General features: G+C 47.0%; 1 protein-coding gene across 1 annotated transcript in view; it reads right to left on the bottom strand.

Annotated features, from left to right (window-relative positions):
* Positions 1-18,803, bottom strand: part of LOC138282888 (ubiquitin carboxyl-terminal hydrolase CYLD-like) — a 284,328-nt gene that overhangs the window by 130,061 nt on the left and 135,464 nt on the right. The window contains exon 6 of the mRNA XM_069220892.1: positions 10,331-10,548. Within this exon, the coding sequence (XP_069076993.1) occupies positions 10,331-10,548 (218 nt within the window). The remainder of the gene's footprint in view (positions 1-10,330; positions 10,549-18,803) is intronic.

Genomic DNA, 18,803 nt, shown 5'->3' with positions numbered 1-18,803 from the left:
GTGGGTGGTGCCTTATATTTTTTCTCCACCCTTGGAGTTATGGCTCTGCCTTTAACTGGCTCCTGAAATATTTGATTCGAGTGCCTTAGCATTCCTGGGAGCATGGGAAGGCTTTGATAATGGCTATGGGTGGAGGACAGAGTGTTAAAGAGGAAGTCATCCTCAATAGGTTCTGAATGTAGTGATACATTGTGGAATTCGGCTGCCCTAGCGACCACCTGTGCATATGATGTACTGTCCTCAGGTGGTGACGGTTTAGTTGGGTACGACTCTGGGCTATTGTCCGATACTGGAGCATCGTAGAGGTCCCATGCATCTGTATCATCCTGGCTCATTGTGGTATGAGCTGGTGAGTGTGTTAATGGTGGAGTTTGCGCCGGTGATGCATGAGTTGATGGTGGTGGAGAAGGTGGTGGAGTTACTTTCTTTACCACCTTTGCTTGTGGTTGCTTGTCTCCTTGTTGGAAGGCAAGTTTCCTTTTTATCTTGATTGGGGGAAGAGTGCTGATCTTCCCTGTATCTTTTTGAATAAAGAGCCGCCTTTGCGTGTGATATGGCTCTATTGTTTGTAATTCCTCTTCAAATCTGTGTTTTTTCATTTGAGAGGACAGTCCTTGTTCCTCTGAGTAGGAACTAATTCTCGGTTCGGATGCCGGGTGTTTCGGCACCGAAACCGTTTCGATTGATTTTTTCGGCTCCGACAAAATCTTTTTTCTTTTCAGCGTCGTGCCCTCTCGGTGCCGACCAACTTCGGTGCCGCTGTCTCGGTGCCGAATCCTTTCTGAGCCACTCTCTCGGGCCAGAGATTGCTGCATGCCTGTATCTCGACCGGAGTCGGATGACTTCGACACCAGCTAGCCCTTTTTCGGTGCCGATGGACGGTCACCTACTTTTCAGGTTAAGCCATGGCCTGTTGGCGGTGGCGTCCCCTGGGCTTTGTCAGTCTTTTCGTGAGCTTTTTGTTTCGACGTTTTACTCACGATTGACGTTTCTTCGGCGTCGAGTTCTTCGGAATCCGACTCGTGGATGGAGAAAGATTCTTCTTCTTCCTCCTCGAACCGTTGTTGTCCTGTCGGCGTGGACGCCATCTGCAATCTCCTGGCTCTTCGGTCTCTGAGCGTTTTCCTCGACCGAAACGCGCGACAGGCTTCGCACGTATCCTCCTTGTGCTCGGGGGACAGGCACAAGTTACAGACCAAATGTTGATCCGTATAAGGATATTTATTATGGCATTTAGGACAGAATCGGAACGGGGTCCGTTCCATCAGTCTTGAAGTCGCACGCGGTCGGGCCGAAATTACCCCGAAGGGCTACCGGAGCTCTTCAAGATTCGGTGTCGATTTGTTCTAACTAACCCGATACCGAACGAAACAATACCGACAAATTTTTCCGAGATTCTGACTAACTTTCCGACCCGAAACACGGAGCGAAATGGAACACGTCCGAACCCGATGGCGGAAAAAAAACAATCTAAGATGGAGTCGACGCCCATGCGCAATGGAACCGAAGTGGGAGGAGTCCCTCGGTCTCTGGACTCGAAAACACTTCTTCTAAGAAAAACAACTTGTAACACTCCGAGCCCAACACCAGACGGCGGACTGTGCACAGCATGTGTATCTGCAGCTACACATGCCACCGAACACAACATTATATCATGCCACATATATACAAACAAATTAAATAAAGATGCCTAATACTCACTCATATTTCAATCCAGTCTGCGTTAATCATAAAGATTACTATAGAGTTTCTTCACTAGTCAAGATACAATTGTTTTGAATTTTTGCCAGTTTTTATTGCCCAACGCCCTGGAAACTTCACAACCTGCAGGTATGTATCCAAAGCATTTATTGAGAGGAGTCCACACCCACTGCATCTTTAAATATGATCATATTTTAGCCATGTCACTCACTGGCTCTGAAATATACAGTCTGTCTCCATTCTAAAAGACTCCAAGTGTTCTTAATTACTGCTAATGAAATGTGTATATTATGTTTATTACAGCCACATTCAGAGTGACATGGGAAAGGCAGATGCAAAGGCAGACTATGAAATACTGTTTTTTTTTAAATGTATTTTTTATTATTTGTGATTTTATATAAACAACATACAACAAACATTCAAAGCTCCCTCCTTTGCCCCTGCCGTTGTAACCCAAAAACAGTTAAGCAATAGTGGTTCCTCCTCACTTAGAGTGTTCTTCGTATCTTAAATCTAAAAAAAAATCTTAACGTTCAAATTGAGTGAGTCCGAAAAAAGTGTCCATTGCATGTATGCAGCAGCCCCCTGCCGAGAACTCAGCAGGCCATCAAGCTCAATGTCCGGGCTCTAGACATATAGGGCAGAGGGGAAGAAACATAAATCCCAACAAAATATAAGGGAGGACAGAAAGAAAGAGCCAGGAGGAGCAAGCCATTCTCTCAACATCCGTTCCACATGACTGCAGCCTAAAGAAGCGGGGACATCACTCGCCACTGCAAGGTGCCCATCCATAGCAGGTTTTTCAGACAGACCCAGATTCAAGGTATGCTCGCAGCGGCGCCCAGATATCCTGTGGCCTAGATCCAGTCGGCATTAGCTCCCAGTAATTCGTTAATTGTTCCTGACAGAACACAGCATCGCGCAGCCAATCCGAGACCCGAGGACACCGAGCCCGGCCCCAACGAATTGCCACCCTGCGCCTAGCCAGCACCAACAACATGCCAGCCAGGCGCCGCATCACGGTCTGCACTCCACTCATCTCACCCAGCAGCGCCATCAAGGGAGACGGAGAGACCTCCTGACCAGTCATCTCAGAAAGTGCACTAAAAACCATCCTCCAGTAAGCACACACCTCCGGGCACGTCCACGCCAAGTGCAAAAAAATCAGCGGCAGGGGCCCGACATCTTGCACAGTTGTCATCCGCCCGCAGCCCCATCGCACACAGACTTCGAGGGGTGTAATACAGGCAGTGCAAAAACTTAAAATGTATAAGGCGTAGCCTGTAGTTGGGTGACAGCTCCTTCATATGTGCACAACATGCTCTCCAAACATCCTCTGAAATGTTCTCTCCTATATCCACCGCCCACTTTACCCTTGCTGACAGCCCCGTCCCCTCCCCTTGTTCCTGTACACAACCATACAGTTTAGTGATGAGCCTCCTAGGAGACGCGCACTCCACAGCACCTCCAGCGCGCGATAGTGCGCCGGGGCCGCAGGCAAACCGGGGAAGCGAGCGCACAGCATGGCGCATATCGGCAGCACATAAAAGCAGTAAAGCGCAGTGGCAGGTCTATCGCCCAGGACCTCCTCGGGGGACATCAGTCTATCTTCAATACACCAATCATCTAGGGTTGTCAAATCAAAGGCCTGGAGAAAACTCCGAAGCTGAGAGTCTCGAAACATCACCTCATCCCCCGCATCCACCACATGTATAGGCGGCGCAAACAGCACATTCGTACCAGAACGCTTCAGTAGGTTCGACCAGGCCCGGACCGTGGAAGCCACCGTATCTATGCCCCGGGCAGAGCCCTGTTCAGACTTCCCAACACTCGTTCAAGTCCGTCTGGCCACACCGCGTCGCTTTCAGGAGCTAGATGCAGTAAATAGTGAATCGGCCTGATCCAATAATACGCAAATAGGGCCTGCGCGCAGTAATAATATAACTCCAAGTCAGGGGCCGCGAGTCCTCCCATCTCGAATGGCAGCATTAATGTTTTCCAAGCTATGCGAGGTTGGCCCCCCCATACCAATCTGATCAGCGCAGAGCGAAGGCGCCATAAAAAGCTGACCATGAGCACCAGCTCGTTAATGAACAAATACAAAAATATGGGCAATACAATCATCTTTGCCACCGCGATCCGCCCAGTCAGGGACATTGGTAATGAACGCCATGTTGTAATTCTGTCTTCTAGCCAAGCCATGGCTTTACCATAATTGGCCAGCAAGAGCGTCTCAACATCACAGCTCAGCCAAAGGCCTAAGTATTTGACAGGCCCGTCCGCCCACAAAATAGGGTAACGGGATTGACACTCCACCGTTCCAGACGACAGAGGTAACACGACTGACTTAGTCCAATTTATCGCCACTCCAGAGATACCTCCAAACCTAACAATCTCATCTAACAACACGTCTAAGTTGTGTACAGGGTCGCGCACATACAGTGCCAAGTCGTCGGTATACATGGAGATCAGAATTGCTCTCTGACGGAACGGAAGCCCTCGCTCACTGTGATGATGTCTCAAAAAGGCCACCAGAGGCTCCATTGCGATTGCAAAAAGCAATGGCGACAGGGGGCATCCCTGCCTAGTTCCACGCGCCACCACAAAAGGCTCTGACACACAGCCGTTTACCCGCAAGCGGGCCACTGACTGCGAATAAAGCAGACGTATCCAGCTCACAAATCGTCCGCTCATTCCCACCCTTTCAAGAAGCGCAAACAGATATTGTCACAGCAATGAATCAAACGCCTTAGTAGCATCTAGGAACACCGCCGCAGCCACATCATCGGCAGAAATTGAACCAGCAACGGCAAAGAATGTACGCAGGTTGTGTCCGGTGGACCGCCCCGGTATAAACCACGACTGATCCGGCAGCACTAGGCTCGTCATAAGAGGCTGCAACCGAGCTGCTATCATTTTAGCCAATATCTTGTTGTCAATATTTATCATTGACAGAGGTCAGTACGAATCACAGCTAGTTGCAGCCTTACCAGGCTTGAGAATAGTGACAATAAGCACCTCTCGCAGCGAGGCCGGGAGTACACCCTCCCGCAAGGCCTCATCATACATCTCCAGCAGATAGGGCGCCAAGATGTCAGCGTATACTTTGTAGAACGCTGGTGTCAACCCGTCCAACCCAGGGGACTTGTCTCCCAGAAGGCTTCGAATTGCAGCCTTTACCTCTTCCGTAGTGAAAGGAGCATCCATATATTCCCTATGCGCCCTGTCAAACCAGAGGAGGCTAATGTCCGAGAAGTATCTCTGAATCACCTCCACGGGAATCACAGAGGGATCAGAATAAAGATCCTGAAAAAATGTAGTGAAAACCCTCAAAACTTCAGTCGTACCCATCACTCGCTCCCCACCCGGATCATCCATCTCAGCCACATAGCTGCTAGCCCATGGCTTGCAGAGTAAACTCGCCAAAGTGCGCCCAGCTCTGTCACCCTCTCCATAGCGCCTGGCTCGTGCAAATTTCCCTACGAAATGTACATCTCTCAAAGAGGCCTCCTCGTACGCAGAGACCGCAGTCCGCAGGGCCGCCAATGTATCTCCCGATCAGTCCGACATCAGCCGGGCCTCCAGATCCGCAACCTGGCTCCCCAGGTCAGCCAGCTCACGCCGCAGCATGTGTAGTACACCATGTTGCTTTGAAATGCATGCCCCGCGTACAACCACCTTAAAGGCTTCCCACAACGTGCCAGCAGACTTCACTGAGCCTGCATTCTGTTCGAAATAAAGGTTGATATCCCATCGCAGTTCCTCACGGAACACCTCATCTCTAAGTGCCCCGAGTGGCAGCCTCCATGCATAGGTCTGAGCCGGCCCACCAGGTATCTCCAGCTCCACCCATACCGGGGAGTGGTCCGACAGCGTACGAGCCAGATGGTCGACCGAGTGGGTCCATAAGGCCACATCACGCAAGCCTATCCAGCGATCAAGTCGCGACCAACTATTATGCACATAGTTTACGCAAGTGCCCTCCCGGGCCGCAGGATGTCTCATCCGCCACAGGTCTACCAACAACGCATCTTCCATAACTGCAGACAGGATGCGAGCAGCAGCAGAGCGCCGTACCAGAGCCTCACTTTCTTTGTCAAGAATAGGATCAAGGGTCACATTGAAGTCTCCTCCCCATATCACAGCTCCTCCCCCCAAAGACTCAATCAACCGCCAGACCTCACTGAAGAACTCAGGGTCATCTGTATTGGGTCCATACACCGACGTGAGGTGACACGGCTTATCCATCAACACTCCACTAAGCAGTACATATCGTCCCATAGGGTCAACAATTTCCTTACGCGTACGCCACTGTAACCCCTTCCGTATCAAGATCGCTACGCCTCTAGCATAACGCAAGTACACAGAGCTGTGGCATTCCCCAATCCATCACGCCTTTAAGTAATGCAAAGTGTTCTCCACCAGGTGCGTCTCTTGTAACATGCATATATCTATGTTCTGCCTCTTAACATAGGCTGACATAAGTCGCACCTTCCGTCTATCATTCAAGCCATGCACGTTCCATGTTAAGCAACGAATCAAAGACGCTCTCATCGGTGTCATCCCCGTTCCCCAGCAGACATACAGCAGAATGTTATCACTCCTCCATCCCGGCTGCAGACTATGAAATACTGTTGCCACACAGTATCATGTTTTTTTGCACACAAATCCAGGTTTTCCACCTGTTAAAAAGCAATGCTGGAATGGTCTTTTTAAAGCTTTTATCACACATTCTTACCTCTATTCTTACTGCAATTTCATCTAGAGATTAGTGGTCGGAAATTCACATGCGAAAATCGCAATAATTAAGACTACTTGTGATTTAAATTTGGTTGCCAATTTAAAATTTAGCACGTCACTCAAAAGGAGGCAGACAATCTAAATATATTGCTTGCAACTGTTCAGGTAACTTAATCTAAAATAATTCAGGCATGTTGATGTTCTCAGGCCATATACCACAGCCCAATTAGCTTCACTTCCTACCTTAAACGATGAAGACATTGAAGAGATTCTCGCCTCTATAAAATCAGGCTTGCCGCTAGATCCAACTCCACCACATATTTTGATAGAAATATATAACACTATCCTACTGATTTTAATGGTTATCCTTAACAAATCCCTGGTCAGTCACAATGTTCCCCTAACTTGGAAAGATGCCATAGTCAAACCCTTACTAAAGAAGCCTTCGAGTATCCGCTTGTGACAGAAAATTATAGACTGATCGCCTTACTCCCCATTCAAGTAAAGTTTTAGAGAAACATGTCAATAAGTACCTCTCTAGCTTTTTAGAAAAGCATTCAATCCTCCATCCCACAAAAAAAGGGATTCAGGCCAGGAAGCAGCACTGAGACTGCTCTGCTAATAGCCAGAGACGAACTCCGGGCCATTTTGGACTGTGGTAGCTCAGCTGCTATGATTATGCCTGAACTCAGTGAAGCATTTGACACTGCCTTACATCCTATTCTCATTCAAAGAATGAGTAAAGTCAGTATCACAGGTGCTGCCCACAACTGGCTCGCAGCTTTTCTAGAAAAAAATAAGCTTTCAGGTCTGTGAATAACCCTACTTTTCTGCTACTTAACCCATCAACTGTGGCGACCCGTAGGCCTCTTACCTAGATCCCACAATTTTTAATATATATATATGTTCTCTCCCTTGCAAAGATAGTGCAGGCACATAGCCTCGCCATAGTGTCAGGATATGATGACACACATCTTATTACAGGTCTCACTCCAGAAACAGATGAGGCATCCTTCAATTAAACCCACGCTTAAACAGGTTATGGGCTGGATGTCAGAATTTTATTAGTTATATAAGACATACAACCCACGTTACAGCAGCCCACAGTTGGGATAGTGAAAACAAAAACAAAATCAAATACCATAAGGTTGGACGAGGAACTAGTATAAGACATGTCGACTATGGTACAAAAAAATAGACAGTGCAATAAAAGGTATTAAAGTAGACACCCACGCAGCCCCTCCACCCCATACCCCATCTGACAAGAAAAAGTGGAGGGCAGAAAGCTATACCTGGTATAAACACTGTAATTTAGTCAAGATTCTTGGGATTCTTGCTGCAGCAGATAGTCCCCGAGTGGCCTCCATAAGTCTTTTGGTCTGGATGTGGAAATTAACATTGTGGCATATATTCTGCTATTGGTGTCACAGTAGGACAAGCTTTTAAGCCAAGCTGGGACAGTTCGGGGTCGCCGGCTACCCGAGTGCAAGACGATCTCCCACTTCGCTAACAAGAAGACCATTGCTGTATGCCTACGGACCCCCTGCTGCACATCCTGCGCATACCCCAACAGGGCAGTAAATGGGTCAGGTTCCAGGATTGTCCCTATCATGCAGGAGGGATGGGAAAAGACATCTCTCCAGAAACTTCCCGAGCAGGTGCAAGTCCAAGTCAGGTGTGCGGAGTCAGCCTCTTCTATACTGCACTTAAGGCAATGTGAGGATCTGGAGGGGTCAGTCTAGCCAAGGCACAGGGTGACGTGTATGCACGTAGTAAAAATGGAAAATGTATGAGCTTGTGCCTCTGGTTCGGAGATATGATTTCATTTGTTGGCAACAGTAATACCAGATTTTTATGGTTGAGGAATATACCACAGATAGTCCTCTTATACAGAACCATACATAGGCGATTCTCCTCAGACCAGATAGGGACACGCACCACAAGTGGCTGGGGGTCTTTAGTTGGGATTATAGCGTACGATGAATAAATGGTTGTATGCATGAGCGGGGTCGACTATCATTGAGTATGATACAGGCTGAATACTGCCTTGCACTGAACCTTAAGGGCTATTGATTATCCTGTATTGCTATGCACAACCTGCTTTTAATTGCTGTATTTAAAGTCCCACTGGGAATGAATGTGATGACGTTGAAAACCCAATAAAGTTTCTTAAAAAAAGAAAAAACAGTAATACCAGATTTTGTCCGTGAGTGGACATTGCAACCCTTGTTCCCATGTCTCTCTGAGTTTCCCATCTCTTTTCGGTAGCAGTGTCAAACTGAGGTGATTTAGCTTAGAAACCATGTGCCTACCATCCACATCAGTTATCAATGTCGTCAGTGGTGTGAACTCTTTGGGAGCCAGAGGATAAGTGGGAGCTATGAATACGACGTAGTATAAAGTGTTCCTTGGGGTTGGCATTAGCAAACAGAATTTCATCTGTACTTGGGATCACGTGTCCATTAGGGAAAGGAAGAAAGAAAGAAAGAAAAAAATAAAATCAAAATCAAAATCACCCCACATGTGCAATGCATGACAGGATAGTATGCACTTGACCAGCGACTCGTGTGCAGGGGTTTACCATTGGTCGCCTGTGATGGGCAAAGAGAGGGAGTATAACACATCTCTGCCAATTTGCCAAAGGAGTTTGCGCCAAGCCCAACTGGTGGTGGAAAGCATCTGGATATCAGCTGAGTACAGTGGCATGGCTCACGGTCACGGCAGCTTCAAGCTTAATGGTGGGAAAACAGAGGTATTGGTTGTTAGTAATGGCTTTTCAAAATGGAATGAAGTAGTTTGGTCTGAATGCCTTGGAGAGGGTCCACAACCATCCCAGGCATTAAAATGTTTACGTTTCTGGCTTGACTATAAATTGTCAATGTAAACTCAAGCCAAGAAATTGGCAGCAACATGCTTCGGACCCTTGAGAACTTTAAGGAAAATCACCAAGGATAGTGGTCATACAGGCATTGATTAACTCTCGTCTTGATTATGGCAAATCCCTCTTCTTGGGAAGTCCTAGTATAAGACAACTATAGATCCTCCAGAATATGGAGGCAGATACCCTTCATAAACTCCCAAAACATCACTCAGCTGCTCCAGCCTTGGCTGCCCTGCACTGGTGTCCTCTGCAAAAAAGGATCCACTTTAAAGTTCTGTGCATGGTCCATCGGACAATCCACCGGAGAAGTCCTCTCCTCATTTGGCAACTTCTTAGTCCCTGCACCACTAGGAGGCCATTATGATCTGGGAACTTAAAGATGCTGACTCTACCTATGGTCAGAAAGGCAAGATGTGGTGGACGGTCCTTTGCACATCTGACCTCCAAGAATGATCTCCCTGCCAAACTTAGAATGGATCTGCCAGAAACCACCTTTAGGAAACTCTTGAAAGACACATCTCTTCTAGTTTTGTCATATCACAGTCTATAAATATGTTAGGAAACAGCAGGCGTGTCTGTCTCAGCGCTGGAAGGCCCAAACTGGTAGCTGTACGCTATACAAAAACACCTGAATAGAACAGAATATACACCCTCCTCTTGTGAGGGTAGGGAAGACAGCTGCTCCTGTGAGAGTGCCAATACCTATAGCCATACGATGACGGGAAATACAGGCTCAGGAGATGGTTAGAGAAGTACGGAAGTCAGCATGAACATTTTGTACTGAACAGTTTTGAAGAATTGTAGATCTTGCTCTGTTTCTACGTTATGCTACAAGCAGTTAAGAGTATTACACTGGTGAATTTGGCCTTCCAATTAGCTACTAAATAAGCACTCAGTGGGTGTATACAAAAAATGTAAAGTGATTCATTTTAACATCACCAATGCTTAATCTGACAAACATCTGCAAAGTACATGCTAGTTTCAATGTTCGCATTTCATTTTACTTACCAACTCAACTCCCGCCATCTGACTGGGCATGTTAGGCAAGTAGCCAGTCCAACGAATTATGCCAGACACCAGCTCTTCTTTTGATATCTTGATCTGCACCATTGAGTTCAAACTCATGAAGTAAGTATTGGAGCTGGGCGCTTCTAGATTTCCGCTATTTGGTTCAACGCTAATTTGCTTCAAGTATTGCTGGTCCATGGTACAATCTGTTTCCAGTCCTACAAATGCATGATACCAACAGCAGGTTGAATAGCCATCTCTGCGAAATTTCACTACTGAAGCTGAACAAATGTCAGTCCGTGATCAAAATAACTATGGTAACGAGGACTACAACTACTGCCACTAAAATAAGTATTAATGATGAAAAACTGTATTATGTTTTTGTATTGATTAACTTTGTCACAGAATCCAAACATGCATAATAAATCACAAACGTTTTATAAAGATGTCAAACATACAGACTTGTGAACAACTGGCATCCAAAAGTAAGAACATGTTTGTCACAACAGTGACAAGCCACTGTGTGACTGCTTGAAATTTACACGAAGGGAAAAAAGCTCTACAACACCAAATAAAAGATAAGCATCTGTTGGTCAGTTATGCATGTATGCATGCACTCTCCTTTCACTAACTTTCTCTTCTTTTTTCCCTCCTTTCAACTCTCATTTTTTTCTGTTCTCACTCTCTCTACCATTTATTGTCTTATCATTCTTGCCTCCTCTACACAAAATGTTACCTGCCTTCACTTCCCCGTTCCACAGGCTGTGATAAAAAGTGTGAGATAAGGAGAGATAAATTGTAAGGATTGAATGAGCAGTGTGTAGAGGTGCAAAGGGCAAAATTCAACAGAAAGCAGTCTGAGAATGAGAGTGAGGCTAAGAGTGTGAGAATGACATAATTTACAGAGATTGAGGGATGAAACGTGTGAACCAGTGAGTGCCAGAGAAAGACGACAGAGGTAAACAGATTAATGGGTGTTAAGAATATGAACTACAGAAAGCAAGGCAATATGTGACATAAAAGAGAACAAAATGTGTTATAAACTACAAAACTTCGGTAATGCTCTGTCTGCTGGATTCTAACTGAAGAATCCTCATCTTGTGAACATCCCCAGGTGCCAGACAGGATCAGGAAAACTCAAACAGCAGTGCTCCTGCAAGCTGGTAGGTCATTTCTTTGCATAAGCCTGTCCGCACCTTCCGACACAGAGCCCGGCAGCGAACTGGAGGAACCAGTCTACAGATTCCTAAAATAGGGACCTTTTAAATGGAAATAAACCATTCCACATAACAGGGAGGTGTAAGGGCGATGAGGAATTTGCTGTGAGAATATTTACCAGAAAGAGCATTACCGAAGGTAAGTTTACTTGCTCTTCTGATGGATAATTCTAACCACTGATTCCTCACCTTGTGGACAGATCCCATAGCAGTACCGTGCTGGGTCTGTGGAACGGCTCTGATCAAAACGTTCTGCGGGACCGAGCTGGCAAAATGGCCTTTCCATCCGACCTGGTTGACAAGACAGTAATGTTCTGTGAGCATATGTACTGATTCCCACATTGCAGGTATGAAAGAAAGTCACTCCTCGTACCAATGCAGTGATAGCAGTCTTAGCTCTGGGGGCATAAGCCCTTAGTATTTTTGGAGGCTGCGTCTTAGCCAATTCATAGCAGATCTTAATACAGAGAACTATCCATCGGGAGATGGTCTATTTCTGCACAGCCTTGCCATTCTTTGCACAAGAGAACCCCACACAGAGCCGAACGATGGTCAATGGTAAAATCAAAGTAAAGGTGCTCTCTGGTGGTCCAAGCAATGGAGTTTCTCTTCCTATGTCAAGGGATTAATGCAGCGAAAAGAAGAGGAAGAGTGATCGCGTGTCAGACGTAAAAAGGTACCATGACCTTCAGTAGGAACGTTGCTCAAGTCTGTAACACCACTTTATCTAAGAAAAAGGTGGTTTAAGGAGGCTGGACCGAGGGGGCCTTAAACACAGCGTGCTGATGTTCTCACAACCAGAAATACAATTTTCGAGGTGAGAAGGCAAAATGGACAACTGACATTGCCTCAAAAGAGATGCACATGAGAAACATGAGGACCAATTTCAAATGTCACTGTGGCATCACAGAGGACTTTGGTGGGAACATATCTTTCAAACCTTTTAGAAAATGCATCACAACAGGTGATTTGAACAAGCATGGCTGGCTGTTCTGGTATGTGTAAAATGTAAAAAGGTGGAAAGGACCAACAAGTAAACTTTAACAGTGCCCACAGCAAGACCTTGCTGGGCCATACATAAACATACAACAAAACATCCAACAGTTTGCTGTGCAATAGACCCCAGTGATCAGCATACACATTTTGTGAACGGCATCTGGCTGTTGGATGAGATCAATGACGTCAGGAGAGATGTCAAAGGAGATTAACTGCTGCCGCTCAATCTTTACGCATTGAGGTGGAAGTTGCACAGAGCTGGGCGCAGGACCCTAAACCTGCTGGAGCGACGGGTGATCCACCAAAAGCAGCAGGCTGATCGGAGGACAAATGCTCAAGCCCGGACGCTCCTGATACCACTCTCCTGGCCACATCCAGAGCAACAGAGATGAACTGGGTCCAGCGGTTCCTGATCTTTTTCAGAATTCGGGGCAGTAGAGGCAGCAGTGAAAAGGCGTACAGGAGTCCTGTGCTCCACTACATATGGAATGCGTCTCCCAGGGAAAGCCTTTTTGGAAACTCCAGCACACAAAAGCATGGACATTGCATGTTCTGGGTGGTAGCAAAAATACCGAGCCAGAGTTCTCCCAATTGTTCTATGACACTCTGCGCCACCTCCGGATGTAGTCACCACTAATGATCTTTCGGGTGTCATCACCTGAGTTTGTCTGCCCTTGTGTTTAAAGATCCTGCCAGATGGTGCAACACCAGGGAAGGGCCCTGACAATCCAGCCAGTTCCAGAGGCACACAGCCTATTGGCACAGGACCCAGGACCTAACTCCACTTTGCTGGTTACAGTACTACATTACAGTTGTGCTTTCCCTGAGAACCTACACCAGCTTCCACTTCATGGATGGATGACCTTTAACACCCAGCGAATCACCCCCAACTCTCACAAGCTGATGTGGAGACCGGTCTCTACCAGAGACCAAAATACTCTGATTTCCACCTCTCACATATGACCTCCCCAACAAAGCACTGATGCATCATTCACCTCGATCATCATCATGTGGGGGAGGCAGAGAGGTCTGCTGCTGGTCCAAATACAGTCAAGCAGCCACCACTGTAGATCTTCTGTAGTCTTCTCAGACTGGTGCCGACTTCAGATGCCACTGCCAAGCTTGCATGTGCCACCTAGCATGATTGTCGAGTAGAATACAGGAGGCTAATAGGCCAAGAATCATCAGTTATCCTCAATGAGACCCAGATCAGAAGCTGAAACATCTGGATCATAGCTCATATGCTCTGGATTTTTTGTCTGTAGTCAATGCCTGAAAGCGCACCACATTCAAGTTGCCTCTAATGAAGGGGAGCCTCTGGGAAGGAGTCATGTGTGAATTTGCCAAGTTGATTCAGAGTCAAAAGGTGTGCCCTAGTCTGGAGGTGGACCTTGACTGAATGTGTGGTGCTCACCTTCAACAGCCAGTCATCAAGGTAGCAAAAGACTGGTAGGTCCGGCCTCCACAGATGGGCAGCAACCACCACGAGCACCTTGGTGAACAGCCAAGGGTCACTGGTGAGGCCAAAAGGGAGCATATCAACCTGAGGGTGCTTGTGGCTCACTTTGAACTGCAAGTAGTGTCTCTGGATCTGTAGAAAGGGGTTGTGAATTTAAGTGTCAGCTGGTCCAAAGCTAACATGCCAGCATACAGTCTTTGAGGCCCAGAGGAGACAGAACTTGGGCCAGGGTGAGCATGTTGAATTTTTCTTTGCACTGAAGAAATTTATAGAGGGAGGTTCTAGGATAGGATGGAGTTGGAGACTACGTCTTTCTTCGGCACAAGGAAGTAGCGGGAATAACATCCATGAAGTAAGTATTGGAGCTGGGCACTTCCAGTTTTCCGCTATTTGGTTCACCACTACTTTGCTTCAAGTGTTGCTGGTTTATGGTACAATCTGTGTCAAGTCCTGCAACGCATGATACCAAGAGCAGGTTAAATAGGCATCTCTGCGAAATTTCACTACCAAAACTGAACAAATGTCATAGTCAGTGATCAAAATAACAACTAAGCTAATGATGACTACTACTACTAAAACAAATTTTTATGATGAACAATTTTGTGTTTTTGTATTGATTAAATGTGTTAGACAATTCAATCATGCATAATCAATCACAATTGTTTTTTTAAAGATGTCAAACATACAGCCTTGTGAACCACTGGCATCCCCGATGCCTGTACCCTCTTTACGGTTCCTTTGTCCAAAAGACTCTGCACTTCCAGTCGTAAGGCAGACAGATTGTCCTTCAAAAGGTGTTCTGGTGAAGGTGGTAGGTGTGCTGGGCCAAGAAGGAACAACAGGGCATAGCACTGTTGGACAATCTGCAGGTCCCATTTGTGAGGAGCAATGTGTTGCCACACCTGCAGGAAGTGACTGATCCGGTCTCCTTCAGATGGGTGTGTGCTGTAAAGGGCACACTAAAGGGAATTCACGATTGTTGCCAGAGGGGTGGAGGACTGGGACATACAGTGGTTGCTGTCTGTTGGGCTAAAAACCCCGACATAGAAAGGGTTGGGAGACCTGTTGTGCACAGTGGTGGGACCCGACGGATCTATGCATCAAGCCCCTAGCGTAACACACAAAAGAGTGAACCTGATGTCAGAATTGCCAGACTGGAGATAAAAGACCCAAAAAGCGTGCTGCTGGTTGGCTTTTCCTAAAACATTCTGTGACCGAGTCTGCATTTTCACCAATCAGGAGAGACCTGTTAAAAGGTATGTTCAAAAGCACAGCTCTCTAGGACTGACCAGGAGATGAACTTAGCCGTATCCTGACTGTCTTGAATGGTTTGGGCTAAAGAAGCAAGTCAGGGGGGATTGCAGGTCAGAGCTCACCAACCATGTCCTAAAGTGTGCGGGTGTACCCTCCAAGTAAATAGTTTGCATTGACAGACCTCAGGGCATGGCTGGCCAAGGAGAAAATTTACTTCACCAACGTATACACACATTTTGATTCCCTGTCAGGAGTGGTCGGCAAGGAGTTAGGGTTCACCTTGCTGGTGGATGCATGCCCCACCAAGCTTTCAGAGGTTTGATTCTAGGTTAAGAAATCCGGGTTCACCTGGAGCAGGTTTACGGCAGCAAATGACTATTCAGTTGACTGAGGGGCCAGAGCATGACACAGCCATACTGCCTAACAGTGTGAAGTGAGTTCATCAGATCGCTTTGCCATGCTAAAGGACATCAGTCAGTTTATCTGTTTTCCCCTCCATAGTAGGGCAGTGAAGGTCTAGGACCTCAGCATCCTTCTAAATCCCAGTGGTTGGTTCATAGGAGAATGCCAACTGAGTATTGAGTGAGGTATCCAGCCCACTGGCATCCTTTACGTCCACGTACCAGTTGTCTTAACAATGGTGGGGGCGTGAAAGTTTCCCTCTCTCTATTATGGTCTCCATATGGCTGGCTCTGGTCGAAGTCTGAGCCAAAATGCTGACGTAGTGTCTGTGAATGACTGCAGAATCATGTCTGTGTCTGATGGATTCAATATAGGTTGTGCCACGTCAAGATCTGGATGTTGCCTCAGTCGTGGTAAGCCACCTCTGAATCAGATACTATGGTGGGTTTCAGCAGACTTTCTAGCATCAATGTAGTGCTGACATCAATGTTTAACCAGCCGGTGCAGATTTCATAGGTTAACTCGCCAGCTCAACAGGCGTTAAAGAAAGCTGGATGTGTGCTAAAGATGCGCAGTACGGCCTCTTCAAATCCTTAGACCTGCTGTGATGTCACCAATGGATCCAGGAACTCAGGATGGGTCGTGACCAAAGATGGAATCGGCTCCTTAGAGAAAGGGGAGTGAGACTTTGAGACAAGGTGACACTCTTGTGTCTGGAGAACATGAGTGGCAGCAAGTGGCCAAGTCCCGTTTGGACTTCTTGGGTTTCTTTTTTGACCTACCTGGTGACTTCAACTGAAAAGAAGATCTGCTGTGGGAATGACTGTGAAAGAGCGAGCAGGTCCACTCTCCTGACTTTGACATAAGCAGGGCCATCGTGGTGTGTTGAATTACTTTTTTATGTAGAACTTCACTTTACATTCTCAGATGGCCTTTGGGTTCATCTGGGCACAGTTGCCACAGGTCTTGGAGTTGTACATTGACAAAAGCACTGAGGCACCCCTCGAAGGCATCTGCCACAGACATCAGGTTGCAGTCCCCTACAAGGTTTAAATCCTGTTATGTGGGTGACATGTGCCTTGCACACTGAAAAAAATCTGCAGACAAATCTTTTCCTATAGCGAAAATAGAAGGAGCGGAGCTCTGGATTTGTGCCTGAAGGCATCGAAAGAAAGGAACTGATTTCAGCTCTACATGTTACTTCCAAAGCAGAAATGAGCTGATGCGGAGTCGCATGACGCCACCTAACGTTGCACAGGAGCACTACGCTTTTAATTTTCTGGATCCAGTCTGGTGCCTGGGGATATTCATAAGGTGAGGACTGTATAGTTGGAAGCACCATCAGAAATAAACACATTCCACATTTAAAATATGGCAACTACATTTGTAATGAACAAACAAGACACCAGAAAAACGGTTAAGCATTAGAATTTGTCATTACTTACAAATATCCCAAGAAAACGGATTTGAAGATATACTGCAAAATTAGTCTTAGAAACAAGCTGTTCAGCCAATCAGTAACTACCTAGGCTGACCATCTTCATGAAGAGTGTAAAAGGCGCAGAGGAATTTATGTCTTCACTGCGCAGGCAGTATAGTGATGATATTACAGCAGCAAATTCTTCTAGTACACTTAAGGATAACAGAGGGCTTAAGACATGTTAATATTTACATTTTAGTGGCCTTTCTCTTTAAACATAGGGTGTCCTTTCATTGACTGAGATGGCAAAGACACAGACTAACTGGAGGGCAGCCTGAAGCCTTAATAACTAACTGCAGATGCCACAGGTAGAGCTAAGTCAACACAGCCTTGGAGAGCTTGATCACCTTACCATAGGAAAAATTGACTTAGGGGGCGTGACCAACCATCATGGCCGGGTGGACGTGAGCCACTCTGGCTCCGGCAAGCAGCCCGCATTTGTCAACACCTGGGTGTCTTTGCACGTTCCTTTTCCCGCACCGGGAGCGTGGCCTGACTGCATATGAACACCACCAGGGGCCCCCAAGGACTCGGGTCAGGCTGGGGGCAATATGGCAGACGGGCTGTGGATCCCTAGAGACAGAACGCTGGCAGCCCGGATCTACACCATGTATGTCGCTCCGACATACATGGTGAAAAATACAGACGATCCCCACCTCTCTTGAGGCCTCTGCTTATCTGCGCGGAAGGGGGCTCTGCGTCGCTAGGAACCACAACGGATCTGGTGCTTCCCTGGCATCCCAGTCGCCCGCTCTGCTCCCGCATGACCCCGGGTAGGACGGCGTGCTGTCCGTGGGTGACAGATGTGCTGGTCCAGGAGATTGCTTATGGACCGTGCGTCACAGCTTGCCTGACCCCAATATGGTGCATGCCTGATCCCCACAGGAGCGCACTGAAGAGCAGGCCCTGTGATGCCCACCTCATGCACAGCGTTCGCCCTCCTCACCATTTGCCACACTGAGGAATGATACTCTGGGGGATATAAAGCCACACCAAACAGGCAACGGCAGAATAGCATCTAAACTGGTCCAGACTTGAATACATAGAGAGGAATAGCTCTTGAAGCCAGCCCAGTGGGGAACCTACTACTCATATGTGCCTTGGCCTGCTGCAAAACTGAACAATCTCTAGGCCACCCAAAAAGGTCCAACACAATCGGATGTCCAATTATCTTACTCCACCCCAGACCCAATCGAACTCTAACGATGATGGTACTATGGCCCTTACAAAAGAAGACCTGTTATTCTCCCTAGACGAACTGAAGACGGAGCTTCGAGAAGAACTCAAGGCAGACATAGCTGTGTCCTAGGACTCCTTTAAGAAAAAAGTGAATTCCCAGCTGATAGCAATTCATGCAGATGTTGACTCAGTGGGGGTGGGCACTCTCAACATGGAAAAGAAAGTGGAAGACTTGGAGCAACAAACGCACCCACTGGGTCACAATGTAACGTGCCTCCTCTCTCAACTCCACACAGCTCTTCTTAAGTGTGAGGACTTAGAGAATTGATCCCGAAGGGATAACATTCAAGTGAAGGGCCTAGAGGAGGGAATCGTAGGAACAGATCTGGAGGCCTTCATCATGGGCCTATTCTCTGAGCTTCTGGGGGGAGGTCCACCCGGAGGTGAAAGTAGAATAAGTCCACACAGTGGGACCAGACGTAATGT

The sequence above is a fragment of the Pleurodeles waltl genome, chromosome 2_2 (assembly GCF_031143425.1).
Source record: "Pleurodeles waltl isolate 20211129_DDA chromosome 2_2, aPleWal1.hap1.20221129, whole genome shotgun sequence".
In the NCBI taxonomy this organism is placed as follows: domain Eukaryota; kingdom Metazoa; phylum Chordata; class Amphibia; order Caudata; family Salamandridae; genus Pleurodeles; species Pleurodeles waltl.
The sequence above is the reverse complement of the archived record's forward strand: the minus strand, read 5'-3'. Positions and strand labels throughout refer to the sequence as shown.